Here is an 18,176-nt window from a genome sequence, read left to right as displayed (position 1 = left end):
TTACAAGGTACACGTTATAACTTATATGTTATCTTCTTTGGTGAGTCCTTGAAACCTAAACTTGATCAATTTACTTTTTAAGTATTGAGAAAATTGTTGGTGATAGAAAGCTCTTACTGAGGAATGAGAAATGGATAGCCAAGTTTTCACCATTTTATGTGAACGATGATGAAAACAAGTGTGCAATATTGGTAAACGAGTTCCCCAAATGAGTAGACGAGTTTGAATCGTTACAAAAGTAAAAACGATAATAATTATAAATAAATAAAAAGACGTCAATATACATGTTAACTTTTCCGTTTCAATAGCATTCACCCGATCCTTTACCATGTGTTCTTTTATTAGCTACAATTCTTCTTTTTGAGTTGCCAAAGGCAAATTTGATCGTTTTTTAAGCTTATACTTAAGGGATTGTGCTACGCGATCGATCTTTGATTGTATTTTTTTAGCTCAAATAGAACGACAAATGCGCTAGTGATCCAAAGGTAAAAAATGTAGCCCATTTACATGCCAACCAAGCCATGGGTCCCATTAGGATTCGCCTCAAGTAAAAAAATTGTAGTTACCTTGGAGGAAAAATAGTCTTGTTTTGTTACTACAATTTGAGATTCTTGTGTTTAAGAGGTCATATTTTCCGAAGGTCAAAAGAACAATTTGGCACCCGCCGCGAGGTTTGGTGATTGTTCGTCTTTGGAAAAAAAATTGATTTAAGAGAAATTGTCTCATTTGTCACTAATTTCATAACATTTTCTCACTTTCAACCAAAAGACTAATTTGACCCAAAATACCACCATCTATGTCAACAATGTTGACATCTAATAGTGAATGATAAAAATAGATGTCAACAAATGTCAACATTGTTGACATAGATGGTGGCATTTTGGACCAAATTAATTTTTTAGTGAAAAGTGGGAAAATATTATAAAAGTGATGGCAAATGAGACAATTTCTCTTTATTTAATAGAATGTGGTAATAGTGGTAAATCAACAATTGTTTAGGAGAAGACCAAGAGAATAATAATGGTAATTATATTTGGTAGCCGTATTCTATACATTATCACAAACGTAGCATATTTAAAGATTTTACTGCGTAAATAGCTTTGCTTAGTTGTAAAGGTTCATCATTTGAATTAATATTATTTTGAAATTATTTAAAATATCGTTATTTTAGTAATATTGCGCACTAAAAACGCTATTTTTGTAATTTTCCTAGAATAATATGCTCCAATTGCGGCCATAAGGTCTTATTTTGTACACCCTTGAGTCAAGGAAAATTGTATCAAAATTAACAAATATTTGGACTATAGTGTCACAAGGTCTTATTTTGTATACTTTCATCATGAACTTCAAATATTTTTATGACGAATGTCATCATAAAATAAAATGGTGATAAAAATGTGTAAAAAAATGTAATAATAATTTTGTCCAAGCTTGTGTTATTGAGGTCTTATTCACCTCACCTTCCTACTTAATAGTCAAGATTTTGCTTTAACCAACATTACTTTCATATATTTTTATGGGCGCCCTAAGAAAGTAGCCAAATCAAAACGTTAAAAATTCAATTTAGCCAATATTTCATAAATTTTATGCAAATAACTATTTGTTGATGTGACAAAAATTTAAAGTTAAAAACCCGATTTTGTCCTTTCCTATAAAATCACTAATGTTAATTTATTTATTTCCAAAAATGAAGGAAAAAAACATAATAATTAGAATTTCGCAATTCAGGTCAAATATTCTAGAGAAGAAGATGAAGTTCGTCATCTATTAACAATAATTAATGATTATTAACTACAAAGAAACCCTGGGAAAAAAAAATCAGTAGACGAAAATGAAGAGGACCGCAAATAAACTATAATTCACTATTATTTAAAAAAAAATTAACGTAAATTTAGACTAATTAACTAAACAATATTCAGAAGTAAAACTTGAGAAATCATCGAAAACAACATTAATTAATTAATGTTAATTACCAATAATTAACGAATCTGAAACAAAAATAAAAAATGCAACGCAGACAATGGCTATATATATATATATGTATATATTATAATTTTTTTTTCTTTTCCATAATTCGTCATGAAAAAAGAAAATTATATGAATAGAATAATTATATAAATTTATATTTTACAAATCCAATCATGGACAATGTATTTATACAAAATCTCAATAGGAACCTCAGTTTCCGAGAATACGAACACAACAAGAAGATTAATTTATTTATACAAAATTTCCATACAAAGATGTGGCTGAAAATCTAGAATATATACTGGGATAGATTGAAACTGTATAGAGATTTGATTAGTACCGCGTTTCGTCTCACAATGTGTGTTAATTTTTTGGATTTTACTTTCAAATTGAAAACAAATCATTGGAAGAATTAGGCTGGTAAACTTTCTTCACGGGCGAGAACCAAAAAGATATATATATATATATATATATATATATATATATATATATATATATATATATATATATATATATAAGGCAGTTATTAATAGAGAAAAATAAGGGACTCAAATTTAAAGCAATCACAAGTAATAACTACTATTTCTAAAAATTAAACTATAAAATATTATCTGAATTAAATATATGTTTAAGTATAATTGAGACTAAATTTTAGTTGAATTGTCACATATGCGAAATTGGTTATTCTGTTAAAAAAAAACTTAAACTTTGAAATCTCAATGTTTCAAGTGGTCTAGTTCCATATGATATCTCTATTTTTATCGTCAAATTTATGTTTCATAGGCCAAACTTTTGGCTCCGCTACTATTATGGTGATATAATATTATGAAAATTGCTATAACTACCACCAAATCAATAATAATTTCCAATAATCCACCAAACAATAATTTTGGCCAAATATACCACTTACCTCTATGTGTAAAACCCTAAATACCCTTAAAAAAATTATTCTTTACATTTAGCATCTAATTCATTCTCTCTCTCTCCCTAACGTCTGATACTTCTCCAAACTCATCACTCAAGCTCACCCAAAATCAAAACCCTTTCTTCTTCTTTGAACCACGATCGAAATCATTGCCCAAACATTTCAGCGAACGAAACTCTTTTTCTTCTCCACGAATCGCTTCTCATTCTCCACGAATCTCTTCTCCTTGCCCGGATTCTACTTGGTTAGTTTCAGCGAATCTCTTTGCCAAAGTCTCTACTTTGTTAGTTTTAATGTTTTTTCTTATCATTTATTTCGTTTTGTGTATGTTTATTCTAGGTATGTTTAAATTTGGGGCAAAAATACGGTTTTCGTGATTCTGGGTAATTTTTGAAGTTGTTCTGCGAAGTTCGTAAGTTTCATCAGATGTCAACAGTTGACGTCAACAGTTGACATCAATTGTTGACATCTTATGTCAACAGTTAATGTCATCTGTTGACATATATTGTTGATGTATAATGTCAACTGTTGACATTAATTGTTGACGTCAACTGTTGACATCTTATGTCAACAATTACTAACTTTGGATTTCTTCTTGATTTGTACGCAGTGATGGCGAAAATTTATTGAGGACGTCACTGTAATGGAGAGTTGGCTGAAGTTTGGATTGTTGAAGAAGAAAGATTAGGAAACAATGTAAACAATAGATAGCAATGTGTTTCACGTACTACTCTTATCTTAATCTTTTGGTATGCTTTTGATAGCAATGTTGTTCACGTACTACCCGTATCTTAATCTTTTGGTATGCTTTTGATAGCATGTTTAATGAATATCAACAATATATCAATTATCAATATGTAGTTTTTTTTAATGGTTTTGACGTCAATTGTTGACGTCAATGTCAACAGTTGACGTCAATTGTTGACATCAATGTCAACAATTGACGTCAATTGTCGACATCTGTGATTTATGAGCTCTCTGTTTATTGACATTGATGTCAACAATTGACATTGATATCAACAGTTGACGTCAATTGTTGACATTGATGTTGTTGACATTGATGCTTTGTTCATACTACTTTTGTTTAAGAGTCTATTTGTTTAATTCATTATGTTTTTTGTTTAAACTACTTTTGTTAAATAGAATCTCTTTTGTACAGACTACTTGTTGACCTCAACTGTTGACGTTGATGTCAACAATTGATGTCAACTGTTGATATTAATGTCAACAATTGACATCAATGTCAACAATTGACGTCAACTGTTGATATCAATGTCAATAGTTGACATCAATTGTTGACATCAATGTCAATAAACAGAGAGCTCATAAATCACAGATGTCAACAATTGACGTCAACTGTTGACATTGATGTCAACAATTGACATTGACGTCAACAATTGACGTCAAAACCATTAATAAAAACTACAGATTGATAATTGATATATTGTTGATATTCATTAAACATGCTATCAAAAGCATACCAAAAGATTAAGATACGAGTAGTACGTGAACAACATTGCTATAAAAAACATATCAAAAGATTAAGATAAGAGTAGTACGTGAAACACATTGTTATCTATTGTTTACATTGTTTCCTAATCTTTCTTCTTCAACAATCCAAACTTCAGCCAACTCTCCATTACAGTGACGTCCTCAATAAATTTCCGCCATCACTGCGTACAAATCAAGAAGAAATCCAAAGTTAGTAATTGTTGACATAAGATGTCAACAGTTGACGTCAACAATTAATGTCAACAGTTGACGTCAACTGTTGACATTATACATCAACAATATATGTCAACAGATGACATTAACTGTTGACATAAGATGTCAACAATTGATGTCAACTGTTGACGTCAATTGTTGACGTCAACTGTTGACATCTGATGAAACTTACGAACTTCGCAGAACAACTTCAAAAATTACCCAGAATCACGAAAACCGTATTTTTGTCCCAAATTTAAACATACCCAGAATAAACATACACAAAACGAAATAAATGATAAGAAAAAACATTAAAACTAATCAAGTAGAGACTTTGGCAAAGAGATTCGCTGAAACTAACCAAGTAGAATCCGGGCAAGGAGAAGAGATTCGTTGAGAATGAGAAGAGATTCGTGGAGAAGAAAAAGGGTTTCGTTCGCTGAAATGTTTGAGCAAGGATTTCGATCGTGGTTCAAAGAAGAAGAAAGGGTTTTGATTTTGGGTGAGCTTGAGTGATGAGTTTGGAGAAGTATCAGACGTTAGAGAGAGAGAGAGAGAAGGAATTCGATGATAAATGTAAAGAATAATTTTTTTAAGGGTATTTAGGGTTTTACACATATAAGCAAGTGGTATATTTGGCCAAAATTATTGTTTGGTGGATTATTGAAAATTATTATTGATTTGGTGGTAGTTATAGCAATTTCCCTATTATGAATGATCGTCTTAAAAAGATTTAAATATCATTTTCAACCTCTATATTTTATTGAAAATTTATCGGTTTCTAATCTCTTTTTTTGTTGCCGATTTGATATCACTGTCGATTAAACAAAAAGAAAATATCACCTATATATTAACGGCTTATATTAAAAAAATATCACCTATTTATTTGAAGTTTGAACGACGAAGAAGATATTTATCTTAAACGGCTTATATTCAAAAGATTTTTATCTATATTTTCAGCGAATCTAGCTAACGAAATAAGTCACATATATTTGCTAGACGTCACGTAATTTTCTTTATGGTACACTCGTACCCTATTCGTTCTTTTTTCCACGTGTCAGCATAAAACAATGCCACATGGATAACATTCGAAGAGCAAGCACACGGTGCAAACCTTCTCACCTTAACAAAGTAACGCTCAACCAGTAATACTCTCCACCTAAGTAAGACCTCAAAAGAAGACATGTGATTGTACGATAGTACCCTCGCTATTTTATTCTTAAGCTGGAGCGTCGCGTAGAGGATAACAGGCGTTTGGCATTAAAGATTTCCCTTTCAGCGTCACAGCTTACTCCGCTGTTTCTCTCTCTCTCTTCTTCTTGAAGCTCCATCAATGGAGTCTGTGCGATTCCTCGGCTCCACAGTTCCATGCAGTCGATTCTCGTTCCCGAGCAACTCGCAGAAACTTCGCAGGCTTGCTCAGGTCTCGGCTCAGCGGAAGCGGAGAGGGGTGAGAATTGGCTGTTCGAGGCCGAGAGGTTCGGTTTCGGCGGGAGTGATCGAGAGCGACGGTCCGATCAAGCGTGGTGAGAAACAGATTAAAGGAGGCGATGAGAAGGCTCTGATCTTGGGAGCTGAAACGGATGGTAATGGCGCTGTAGTCGGATTCCAATTGATTACTTCTTCTGGTATGGAATGCAATTATGCTTTTTTAGTTTCAGCTAATTTTTTCTTTTTTTTAATCGCGAACAGGAATTTTGAATAGCAAGTGTAAATTGTTTAAATCATGGTCTTTGCTCAAAACTTTAACCAATGTATTTCTCTTAATTCGCTCTTGTAGCACCATTTTTATTTTTTTTATTTTTTTTATTTTTTTTTATGGGATGCTAATATGACGATATTGCTAGATCAAGTAAATTTTTTTTAGGTGTTGAATGTTTGGGATTCGTGAAGCATATAACAATTTGGAATTCTGTACGAACACTAATCTAGTTGTTATGTTATCGATCAACAGAACAACTAAATTTATATCATAATAAATTAATAGTAAAATAATCATAATAATAAAAGAAGAGCTAACTTACGTCGTACGCATAGTAATTGTTACTTTAAATGGATGCTAATTGTGGAGTCAAATCCTAATTACATTTGATCAACGTGATCTGGGTTTTAAGTTAACATTGAAGCGGACTTTTCAGTACTGAACTCTGTTCCTTAATAATTATTTTTTTGGCACTTTGTTGGATGCCACGTTATCAGATTTAGCTAGGCTAATTTGTTGCTAAATTATGATCATTATTAAGAGTAGGACCACAAGTAAGCCTTTGTGGATTTAAGTTTTGACTGCACTATTGATTCTCAGTCAACCTAACTAGACAGACTTTAATTACAATATTCTTTCTTTGGGTAGTGATGTATTTTGTTTTTACAAACACATTCAGTGCAATTCTTTAAAACCAAATCTGCAGGTGAAACAGAAGACGCTGTCGCTGACGAAGCGGAAGGGAAATCAGAGACCAAAACAACGTACAACATCGTGTTTGTGACTTCAGAGGCGGCGCCGTATTCGAAGACGGGTGGTTTGGGAGATGTTTGTGGGTCTCTTCCGATCGTGCTCGCTGAGAGAGGCCATCGTGTCATGGTCGTGTCTCCACGGTATCTCAACGGAACCGCCGCGGACAAGAAGTTCTCCAACGCCACTGATCTGAACTGCCGCGTCAAGGTTTCGTGCTTCGAAGCGGAGCATGAGGTTTCCTTTTTCCACGAGTACAGGGACGGGGTCGATTGGGTAAGAAGAACTAAAGAACTCTTAACCACCCCTTGATTTGGACGATAGGTCATAAAAATATCTTGCTAAGTCTCGAAGATGTTGATTTTTTTTCGGGCTCATTCATCTCCGTTCGGATAACCCATGGCATAATATGTGTTGCTAAGTCTTTGGTCTTTGACAAGCTCTCTCCGCATATGATTCAGGTTTTTGTCGACCATCCAATTTACCAGAGACCCGGAAATCCTTATGGAGATGCTTATGGTGCATTTGGTGATAACCAGGTAATGCTTAGATGCTTATGATGCTTATGCTTATGCTTGTCGACCATCCAATTTACCAGTGCGCTGTTTATTGTTTGTGGTATTAACGACGGATCTATTTTACATGCTTTGGTTTTTTTACAGTTCCGGTTCACTTTGCTGTGCCATGCAGCGTGTGAAGCCCCATTAGTGCTTCCACTGGGCGGTTTCACATACGGAGAGAAAAGTATGTTCCTCGTCAACGATTGGCACGCAGGGCTTGTCCCAGTGTATGTTTTTTTAACTGATCAATTAATAGTGTTTTTTTTTTTTCAACAATTGGGATTATAAGTCTTCCGTTTTCGTTGGTGAGATTACTAGTTTAGTTTTTATTTGTTCCTGTTCCTCTTTGCAAGAATTGTTTATTCACAAGTTTTCTTCATATCTTAGTCGAAAATCTACTTACTAGATAATTGGAAAGTTTCAAAAAATGTCTTCCAATATATCCTGACTATTTAATATATATATATATATATATATATATATATATATATATATATGTTTAAATACTGTGTATACTTTTTTTTGTTTGGGACTCATGGGCAAAATGAGCACTATTTGTGACATGCCTACTTAAACGCTTTCTGGTTTAGGCTTTTGGCAGCCAAATACCGCCCTCATGGAGTTTACAAAGATGCTCGAAGTATTCTTGTCATCCATAACCTTGCACATCAGGTGAGATTTTTTTTTTTTTTTTTTTTTTCGCCACTGTATATCTAGTAGCAAAAAATAATTCAAGAATTATAATTTTTTTTTTTTTTTTTTTTACACAGGTGTATACTCATACTACAGTCTTTCATGACTGCTTGAAAAATCAAATTAAGATTTGGAAGTTGTAAAACTTGAAATATAATACCGTTGCTACTTGATAAAAACCAAACCGTTCTTAGTTAAGCATTTAGAGTGATTACACGAATCTGATTTTGAGTTTCGGATTGGGTCAGGGAGTTGAACCAGCTTCGACGTACAAGAACTTTGGACTTCCTCAAGAATGGTACGGAGCGTTGGGATGGGTTTTTCCGACATGGGCAAGGACTCACGCTCTCGACACCGGCGAAGCCGTCAACATTCTCAAGGGTGCGGCCGTCACATCGGATCGCATACTTACTGTTAGCAAGGTCTCTTCTCTTCCCACGAAATGATAACGAGTCTATAACTTTTCCAATACTGGAAGTTAGGCACTTTGATATCTGACACATCAGTAGCTTCTGATTACGATTGCTTTGTGTGACTATAGGGATATGCATGGGAAATCACTACCCCTGAAGGAGGATATGGTCTACAGGAACTATTGGAGAGCCGAAAGAGTGTCCTTAACGGTAGTGAATCTGTTAATTACTTTTCACCATGTTTGGGACGATGACTTGGGGTTGTGAATGCCACGGTGATTTTTTTTTTTTTTGTTGAAATGAACAGGGATCACAAATGGCATCGATGAAGTTGATTGGAACCCATCTACAGATGTTCACATTGATTACCATTATTCTGCTGAAGATCTCTCTGGAAAGGTGGGAAAAAGTCTATCTCTTTATAAAAGCTCGGCATTGTTATTTATTTTGTTGTAGTCTCTAACATATATATTATCAACAAGTGCAGGCCAAATGCAAGGTTGCTTTGCAGGTGGAATTGGGTTTACCAGTTAGGCCTGAAGTCCCATTGGTAAGCTCTTAATATTTCTATCAAAACGTTTAATCTGTACGGTTGGTAGCTAAATTTTTTTGTCTTGTACCGAAAATTGTAGATTGGGTTCATTGGGAGATTAGACCACCAGAAAGGAATTGACCTAATCCGGCAAGCCATGCCAGAAATTCTGAAAGACGATGTACAATTCGTAAGTTCTTCGGTTCCCTTTTTTTTCCCCTCCTCGCATACCTCCCATAGTATTCTCGGGTATATTTTGACAGAATTCTGTGATAACATGTTCCAGGTCATGTTGGGTTCTGGTCTACCGGAGTATGAAGAATGGATGAGAGCAGCGGAGTCGCATTATAAAGATCAATTTCGGGGATGGGTTGGATTTAATGTCCCGATTTCTCACAGAATAACCGCAGGGTAATTACAGCATCACATACCTAATAATTTCATGACGTGTCTGTCAGAAAATCACTCTTCATTGTCCACAACACCGACTAATTACTTATTACAATATTTTTTTTTTCAGCTGTGACATTCTGTTGATGCCTTCGAGATTTGAGCCCTGTGGATTGAATCAATTGTATGCAATGAGATACGGGACTGTACCTGTAGTTCACAGTACTGGAGGACTTAGGGTCAGAACTAGACGCTAAAATTTAACCATTTATCATTATGACTTGTTAATTTATTTTTAACACTTTATTCCTCTCGTTTCAGGACACAGTGCAAAATTTCGATCCATATGCCAATGGTGGCAAGGGAGATGGCACAGGGTATGTCTTATACAGACTTCTTTAGCTCCTATCAAATCGACACTAGGACTATACTTTGGGAAAGTAAAACTCTCAACATAAATTACAATCTGATGGAAACATTAGAAAACCGATAGGATTATCTTTGTTTCTTTAAGCGCTCTTATTTCGGACATTTTTGTTGTTTTTGTTTTTGTTGCAGATGGACTTTTACGCCCCTAGTTAAAGACGGCATGTTGGCGGTATGTTTTGAGACATTATTTCATGAGATATTATCTTATCAAACCCCATTTACGTCCGTTTTTTCTTTCTTTCTGTGGATTTGAGACATTATTAGTTTTATGAAAGAAGAAAAAAAAAAGGCTAACTTTCTAGTGTTTTGAATACTCATATGAGCAGGCCCTAAAAGTTGCTATATGGACATATAGAGATCACAAGTCTTCTTGGGAGGGATTGGTGAAGAGAGGTATGCAAAAAGACTCCACATGGGACACCGCTGCGATGCAATACGAGCAGGTCATCGAATGGGCGTTCATCGACCCGCCTTATGTCAATTAATGAGAGACAACGAAATCCCGGGCAGAGAGCTGAATAATACACATAATACAGTCGAGCTTCTCATCGCCTACCGGTAAAAATAAAAAATCAATTTTATTTTGTCAATTTTATTTATTTATTTTTGGTGTTAAAATAGTAGGTAATTAAGTCATTGTCATGGGGTTTTTTTTTTTTCATTTTCTTATTTGTTTATAGTTTCTAGTACAATTAAAGAGTGAATATTTATATTTATATACCTCTTTGGTTGACTCATTGATGGCTGGAAAATGGGAATTTGATTAGTTTACTTTATTCGTGTTTGTGAATCAACATCAGTGAGATAAGTCATATAGGAGAGTAGGTATATGTATCTAGACATGATATTTCAGGTAGTGATTCAGCATTATTATTGTTTATTTTTTATTAGGAGAATGATGCAATTATTATACAAGGATAAAAAAAAAATTCATTTGACAAGACAAGAACTAGAAGTGTCTAGTTTGTTTGTGTAAGGGTGTCAATAAAGAACATTCTCTCTCTCTCTCTCTCTCTCTCTCTCTCTCTCTCTCTCTCTCTCTCTTGTTGTTAAGATTCACAAGACTGGAATAAATTACAACCATGAATTTGATACTGAGACTCAGATGGTTCCATTATTCTTTCTCCAACATTAGTTTAGGAAGCAAAGTTGGTACCTAACTTTGGTTCCTAAACTCTCACCGAAGTAGCCACAAATAAAAACTAACGAATCTTAAAATTCCTGAATTTGAAAAAAAAAAAAATTTAAAAAAGTAGGTAAATAATAATTATTGAATATTTATTTCTTTTCTTCATATCTTGAAATTGAACTTTGATTTAATTATTAACGAATAGAAAAGAAGTCAATAGATAAAAGAATCACCAAGCACAGCGATAGAGACATTTCTGGATCCAATGATGAGCCGTGTTGAACCATCCTTCATTTCCAAGTGGCACCTGTCATGGTCATTCGCTAAATTAATTTAATAGTAGCTTAATATTAATCTGATCTCCATTATGTGATATATTTGGCATAAAAAAAACGTATTTGACTTTTACGCATGTCTTTGTTGTCACATAGGATATTGATAGTGCAAAATGCAATTCATATACTTAATTCAATAATTTATTTTGGCAGGCATAATATGGATAGATATTCTATGTAACTTTTTACATCTCAAAGATATAATTATTCTTTTGCTAAACTATAAAGCTATAAACTTTTAAGAAAAATAATAATATCTTAATTGAATATTGACTGAGACATTTGAGTGGAGAAATTTTCGAAAGTTTATTTATTACTAATCCCATTCATTACTGAAGACTTTGACAACATAAATATTTTATTTGATTTTTTTATTTTTTATTTTCTAAAATTTGATTTTAGATTGTTATTATAGGAGTAGTAAAATTTAAAATTACGGTATAAATATGAAACGAAAAATACCTAAGAGATGGGGAATTTTTAAATAGACTTAAAAAATTCCCAAAAAAATTAGGTATTTATTATAAAATCCCTTAATTTATTATTATTTTACTCTTCCAACGAAATCCAGTTCCTTTAAAACGAACTGAACTTGTTATAAGGAAGTTGATATCTGAAGACGAAACCAAATTGACAGCTATGAGATTCAAGATTCGATTATGAGCGCCGTTCGATAAACCCTAATCTCGGAGCTCCGGTACTCGTTCTCCGGCGATGTGCCTCAGCCCGTTCCGCTAGGTCTCATCGTTTCGTTCGATTCAATCGGAGAAAGAAAAAAAAAGATGATCTCGAATCCAGATCTCATCCACTATGCTTGCATTGCGAGAAGCAACGCCATTCTCGCCGAGTTCTCTCGAAGCGCCGATCTCGGAACCCTAGCCCGGCGTTGCATCGACCGAGCGCCGCCGTACCATGCCGTGTACACGCACACCGTAAGGAATCGGAGCTACACGTTCCTAATCGCCGAGCCTCTCGTCCTCTTCGCCATAACCGACGAGCTTCTCAGCCAGAGCGAGTGCCTCCGGTTCCTCAGCCGCCTCAAATCGGCGCTCGGAGCTCCGTCGGCGAAACGGCGATCGGAAGGATGGTTCCAGGCCGAGTTCGACTCGGTGATGAGGGAGTTAATGACGGCGGAGGCTCCGAACTCGGTGAGCTCGACGCCGAGCATGTCCAGCGCGAGCTTCGACGGGTCAGGATCGATGGCGCATAGCCTAGGGTTCACGCCTTTGCTTGGCGCGAAGCTCTGCAAAGGACTGAATCTGAACCTGAAGAAGAAGAGGAGGCAATCCGGCGAGCCTAACGGCGACCACGTGAAAGATTCCGCCGCCGCGGGGAGGACGGAGGACGCCGTGGACGTCTTCGACGACGGTCCGTCTCCGGCGCCGCAGAAGGCGATCTCGTCCGGCGGCGGAGATCGGCAGAAAGCGAAGCAGGTGTGGAAGAAGCACGTCTGGGTGGTTCTGTTGCTGGATTTGTTCGTCTGCGTTGTTCTGTTCGGGATTTGGCTCTGGGTTTGCAGAGGATTCAAGTGCATAGAGAACTGAAAGGTCTGAAGATCTCGATTTTCCCTTTCGTCTTCCCATGGTTGGTATTGGAAAAGCGTTGACCATGTTCGTACATTTATTACACACACAGACCCGAACTAAGGGCGTTGGAAAATCATCGTCTTTATCATCGTTCCTTTTTTTAGTTTGGTATTGGATTTATTGTTTTTTTTTTTCCTGGGATACAAAGCTGATGTTGTGATTGATTGAATAGTCATCAAGCTTCAATCCTAGCTGGTTGTAATTCTATGAGTTTATAATACTTTCACTTGCTTTCATATCATTAATCAAACAAAAGACTCATGTGCTTTTGTTACTTCACTGCAGATATGAATTTGTATTCATTACCAAGAGATATTCAATGGCGATACAATTGGCTTCCTTTTTCTCTATGTAGCAAGAAATTTGATTAGATAGACCTAGTAATACCCATGATTAAGTTTGGTGTTTACGAAGTTACTTTGATCTAAAAAGAGACGACACAAATTTCCTTAAATTGCTTCAAAATGCCCATCATCGAAATTTCTCAATGATCAATGATTTTTAAAATTATGTTATATTTTTAATTCATTTGCGGTTTTGTTTGAAATTGCAAGTTTAGGGACAAATTTATTCTTTGAATCTTTGTAAATACCAAGTCCTATTAAATGTATAATTAAAGTATAGCTAATAAAATTTCTCTATATAATTAAGAGAGTATGCACAAAGTACCCATCATGGGTTGTTGGATTCAAGTCATTTTTTTCCCCTAAACAGGTAAGAGATAAAATAAACAAAAATCGTGCAAAAAGATAGGGTTGTCTATGCAAGTGTGTAACACAGCCTATCGCATCACATGCCAAGAAAGAGAATTGTAGGCGTAGCTTTCTACAAGTTAATCTATTCCCAAGATTTCCTTTCATGGATCTCTAGAACCTTGTTTTTGTCTCTTGGGTTTGAGATAGAGACATTCTTTAGAATCAAATAAAAGCCGTACAAAAGAAAATGGTTCTATAATAAATAAAGGTAACCCATCACGAGATCCAACAGCTTTATGACAAAGGAAGGAACTTTGCATCTTTGTTAGCTCAATCAACCATAATTTTTATTCGTTACAGACACTACACTGAAACCCTTAATTCATAAAATGATTAAACGTGTTATCAATGACCGAGACACACCGTCCAAAAAACAGCACACACTTACAAAATTTTCGATAAGCTACAAAATCAGTCATCGGAAAAAAAAGAACAAAATCCGATCCGATTTACGCTGGTTTCTTCTGTTGGGTTTGGCCGTTTGTTTTTAGCCACACGGTGTGAGCTTCTTGTTTCCGGCTCCGCGGGGATTTTCGTCCTTCCAATCGTCCCAAGCCCTGGCTTTCTCTTGGGCAGCATCGTCGGCTTCTTCGTCCTCGTCTTCCTCGTTGCTCGGACCGGGTTTCCGAGGATCCTTGTACCACGAAGAATTGGCTTCCTCGATCATTTTCGCTGTGTTCTCTTGCCAATCGTTCATTATTTTCATCTCCGTCAGCCCGGCTTCCTCGATGCTCATCGTCGGCAATCTTAAACCAATAAATATATGTAAATGCAAGCATCACAATATGCAAAAACTACGAAACAAAAACAAAATGGGTTGTTTCGATACAACCCGGGATAACTGGTATTGATAAACTCGATTCCTTACCAATCCCTCCAATTACATGATAAATAAACAAAGAGGCAACTCTAAACTCGTCTCCCAACTCTAATGATCCACCTAACTTATTTATACTAATTTAGAATTATATAAACACCAGCGAAAATATATAGGTAAATTTATAACTTACCCTTCTGGGTCTAACAGGTTTATGGAACATGGAAATTTACCTAAAACCAGGTTGGAAAACTTGGGCGGCCATTCTTTCCCGTTCTGTCGTTAAAGCTCCGCTGACGAGGCTCTGAGGTCCGAATATCATCGGCTGGTGTTTGTGTTCGTGTGCTTGTGAGACCTGTGCTCTTCCTTCTAGAACATCCTGTGCAAAAGTAGCGCAAGTGATAGGCTGTGCCGGTTTAGTGTAGTGAGATCGAACCGCTGCTTCACGATGCCAGGTCTCAGCTCTATTGGTTCGGTCATCGAGAAGATCCCGGAAGAACTCTTCATTGCCCTCCTGTATTACAGGATATATAAACTCTCAAACATGTTGCCATAATAATAATTTCATCCAAGAAAGAAGGAAATCTCAACGTCCCCAGTAAGAACGAGTAAGGGAAAACACGTTCTAATATTGCCCTGTTTATAAACATTTTGATGAACATATATCCTCTCAAAGAAGTTGTAGATTGATTGGTCTCTTCTTTCACATATAATTACATACGATTCAACATGCTGATTAATACCTTTGCTTGTTTTTCCTTGATAGCTGACAGCATTTCTTCCTCTTTCTTTAGCATTTCAATCAAATCCAGAGCCTGGACCGTTGCGGAAAGAAACCAACATTACTACCAGGAAACGGGTTTACATATTGAGATTTAAATCGATTCCTTGACCAACCTTACACACTGCCAAAGAAATTGTTGTAAGCCAGGCCTGCACCGATAAGCAAATGGGATATCAATCTAATAGAAAAAGAACATCGGAATGAAGCCCACTAACAGGATCCTAAAACTGACCTCTCGTTCTTCTTCTCCATCATCATCAGACACATCTTCCTCGGCTATCTCAACTGGACTAGAAAGCGCGGCTGCTTTAGTGGATCGCCCTCTTCGTTCTTTTCGTTCCTTAATCTCCAACAACTTTGATTCAGCAGCTCTCTGACGCTTGAAGCGGGCAATCTATATACATTTTAAAGGACGGAGAACATGAAATCAAATTATATATGCAATCCTCCTCAAATTTGGCTAGCACAAGGCATTGCTTTTAGTCACCCCCAAAGACCTAGCTTCAGTGGCACTACCTCCTTCCTATGAGGTTTCCTCTTATCTGAAGCTTAAAAGTATTTCCTTGTAAGTTGTGCTTAATTGTCCAATGCAATTAATTGTACACTATATATGTGATTTAAAAAGAAAAAAGGACATTAGTCATAAAGTGACTCACCTTTTTAGCCCTACGATCAGCAAAAGTTTGGGAACCTCCTTCCCTTATTGTTTCCAGTTCGTCCTCGGGTATGAGTTCCATAGCCTCACAAAACGTAATGAACTCCTGCAATCAGAATTTCTCGAGAACTCATTATCAAAGTACGCAGATAGCATCATAACGAAGTAATATCGAAAAAGAAAAAAAAAAGTTGGAACTTTGACGTGATGTCCACCCGAAACTATTAAACATGTTTCAAATCGTGAAAGAACGTTTTGTATACCTTTAGCCTTGCCAGTGAAACCTTAAGAATCTGTAGCCTGTCATCTTGTGCAATTTTTTCAGTCAGCTCACCCAGATAAAATGGAACCTGGATCATACACGACTCGCGATAAATAAACAATCAATGATATCAAAATAAAAAAATTTAACATAGTGTACACAGTAGTACACAACTACACATGAAAAAAAAAAAATTATCTTCTTATAATGACATTTCAACATGGTAGTTTAGTGCTCGATATGTTGGCCTTAGACTGACCATATTTTGATTCTTCTCGACAGCATTTAACTCAAAGATTAAAAAAAATGTGTTTTTAATTTATTTTCAACCACGAAAAGTATTAACACCACGGTAAATAATGCACAAATTCAAATTTGTATATTCCATGATCAGAACACAATTACCAGAAGATATTTAAGATTGGTTGTGCTTATATCCTCTTTGGCCTCATTTGTCGAGAACAACCCAAGTTTGCTTATCATCTCATCGCATCTTCTGAGAGCCTCACAACCCTTCATCACCTCATCCTAACCCACAAAAAATCAAATCTTATTTCCAATTATTCCAAACACTCCACTTACTTTTCTTTTTCTCAAAGCAAATCACAGCTCATAGTACCTGATCAGCGTTACCAGATTCCGTGGCACGGAGATGAATCTTCCGAGCTTGCTCATACAGCGCTGGGAGTGTCATGTCATCCATTTGGCAATCGCCCATCGGTGAGTCAATCAAAACACTCTGCAAAACCATTTCTTTACAAATCAATTCAAATTCGAACCAAAATACGAACTTCAAACCCTAGATTTTCGAAAAATCTTCAGAAATGAGCGAAGAAGAAACACTAATAAACGAGCAAACAAACAGAGCAAACGAAAAGACACGTCCCATTCGCATCATTTTACCCCAACCACGGTTGAATCCAGACATGTAAAGACTAGAAAATAACTTGCAGAAAAAACGATATTTAGCGCTTCGATTGAATCAGTAGAACACAAAATTAAATTCCTTACACGTTACGAGGCTCCTAGTGACTTTGATTTGAGATACTTCAAAAGCTTAAAGACCCCTAGTTTCGATTTTAAAAATTCGGACCGAAAGCTGAATTAGGTGAGAAATCCGTTCGCAACTCATAAACAACAACAAATCTTCACTACCCGAGCCTCAATTTAGAGATTCAACAAGAAATCAAGCAAAAACCTAAAATCCTCTTTGGATTTCGATTATAGAAGAGGGAATCAAGTATACCTTTACCTTTGATGTGAAATCCGGTGAGCTTCTCTCTCTCTCTCTCTTTCTTTTTCTTTTCTTTGTTTCGTTCTCGTTGTGCTACGGTCGAATGAAAAAGGTGAATGAAGATATTTGGAGTTTATGAGCAAGTTCTATAATTGCTCATTTAGTTCTCGAATTTTATTTTCCCTTCTAATCTTCACCACAAAACATATTTTTCTTCTCTTTTAAAACTGTTGCAAATAGGTCCTTTTTTCACAAGAACTTAGGGGCCGTTTGGTTATGTTTTCTGTTCCCGTTTTCTGTTTTCTGATTCTAAATTCTAGAAAACAGTTTTAGAAAAACTGTTTGGTTATGAATTTAGAAAACAGATTTAGAATCATGTTTCTGTTTTCTTTGAAATTTGTTTAGAAAACAGAAAACAATGAAAAGTTGTTTTCTATTTTATCTCTATACAATTGAATAGAAAACATAACCAAACAACATTTCAAATATTCTGAAACGTAATTCTAAATCTGTTTTTTAAATTTAAAAATTAGAATCAGAAAACAGAATTTAA

The 18,176-nt window shown here is 35.6% G+C and overlaps 3 protein-coding genes across 4 annotated transcripts; 2 read left to right on the top strand and 1 right to left on the bottom strand.

Moving 5' to 3' along the window:
* The first annotated feature begins 5,873 nt into the window (after positions 1–5,873).
* Positions 5,874–10,842, top strand: SS1 (glycogen/starch synthase, ADP-glucose type). Its single transcript, XM_089603651.1, has 15 exons — positions 5,874–6,225; positions 7,006–7,325; positions 7,511–7,588; positions 7,712–7,836; positions 8,200–8,281; positions 8,551–8,724; positions 8,844–8,925; positions 9,023–9,114; positions 9,203–9,265; positions 9,348–9,437; positions 9,534–9,658; positions 9,768–9,876; positions 9,959–10,014; positions 10,196–10,235; positions 10,393–10,842. Exons 1-15 carry the CDS (start codon positions 5,931–5,933, stop codon positions 10,549–10,551), a joined length of 1,890 nt encoding a protein of 629 aa, XP_089459777.1. The 5' UTR covers positions 5,874–5,930; the 3' UTR covers positions 10,552–10,842.
* A 1,159-nt stretch (positions 10,843–12,001) lies between these two features.
* Positions 12,002–13,395, top strand: LOC149380424 (SNARE-like superfamily protein). The gene has a single exon (XM_089603654.1). It carries the CDS (start codon positions 12,313–12,315, stop codon positions 13,072–13,074), a length of 762 nt encoding a protein of 253 aa, XP_089459780.1. The 5' UTR covers positions 12,002–12,312; the 3' UTR covers positions 13,075–13,395.
* Positions 13,396–14,178: 783 nt separating this feature from the next.
* On the bottom strand, positions 14,179–17,748 carry TAP46 (2A phosphatase associated protein of 46 kD). Of its 2 annotated transcripts, none has more exons than XM_089603653.1 (10): positions 17,636–17,748; positions 17,009–17,128; positions 16,795–16,917; positions 16,391–16,477; positions 16,129–16,233; positions 15,705–15,866; positions 15,586–15,621; positions 15,432–15,503; positions 14,922–15,202; positions 14,179–14,617 (listed from the first exon to the last, which is right to left on the bottom strand). In XM_089603653.1, exons 2-10 carry the CDS (start codon positions 17,105–17,107, stop codon positions 14,359–14,361), a joined length of 1,224 nt encoding a protein of 407 aa, XP_089459779.1. In that variant the 5' UTR covers positions 17,108–17,128; positions 17,636–17,748; the 3' UTR covers positions 14,179–14,358. The 2 variants fall into 2 exon arrangements, with proteins under 2 accessions (XP_089459779.1, XP_089459778.1); XM_089603652.1 differs by having other exon boundaries at positions 17,642–17,748.
* Positions 17,749–18,176: the final 428 nt, after the last annotated feature.

This window comes from Urtica dioica, chromosome 12, assembly GCF_054948205.1.
Source record: "Urtica dioica subsp. dioica isolate 48M chromosome 12, U.dioica_male_clone48M_v1_H2, whole genome shotgun sequence".
In the NCBI taxonomy this organism is placed as follows: domain Eukaryota; kingdom Viridiplantae; phylum Streptophyta; class Magnoliopsida; order Rosales; family Urticaceae; genus Urtica; species Urtica dioica.
Note: the sequence above shows the minus strand (reverse complement) of the source record. Positions and strands in the feature narration are given on the sequence as shown.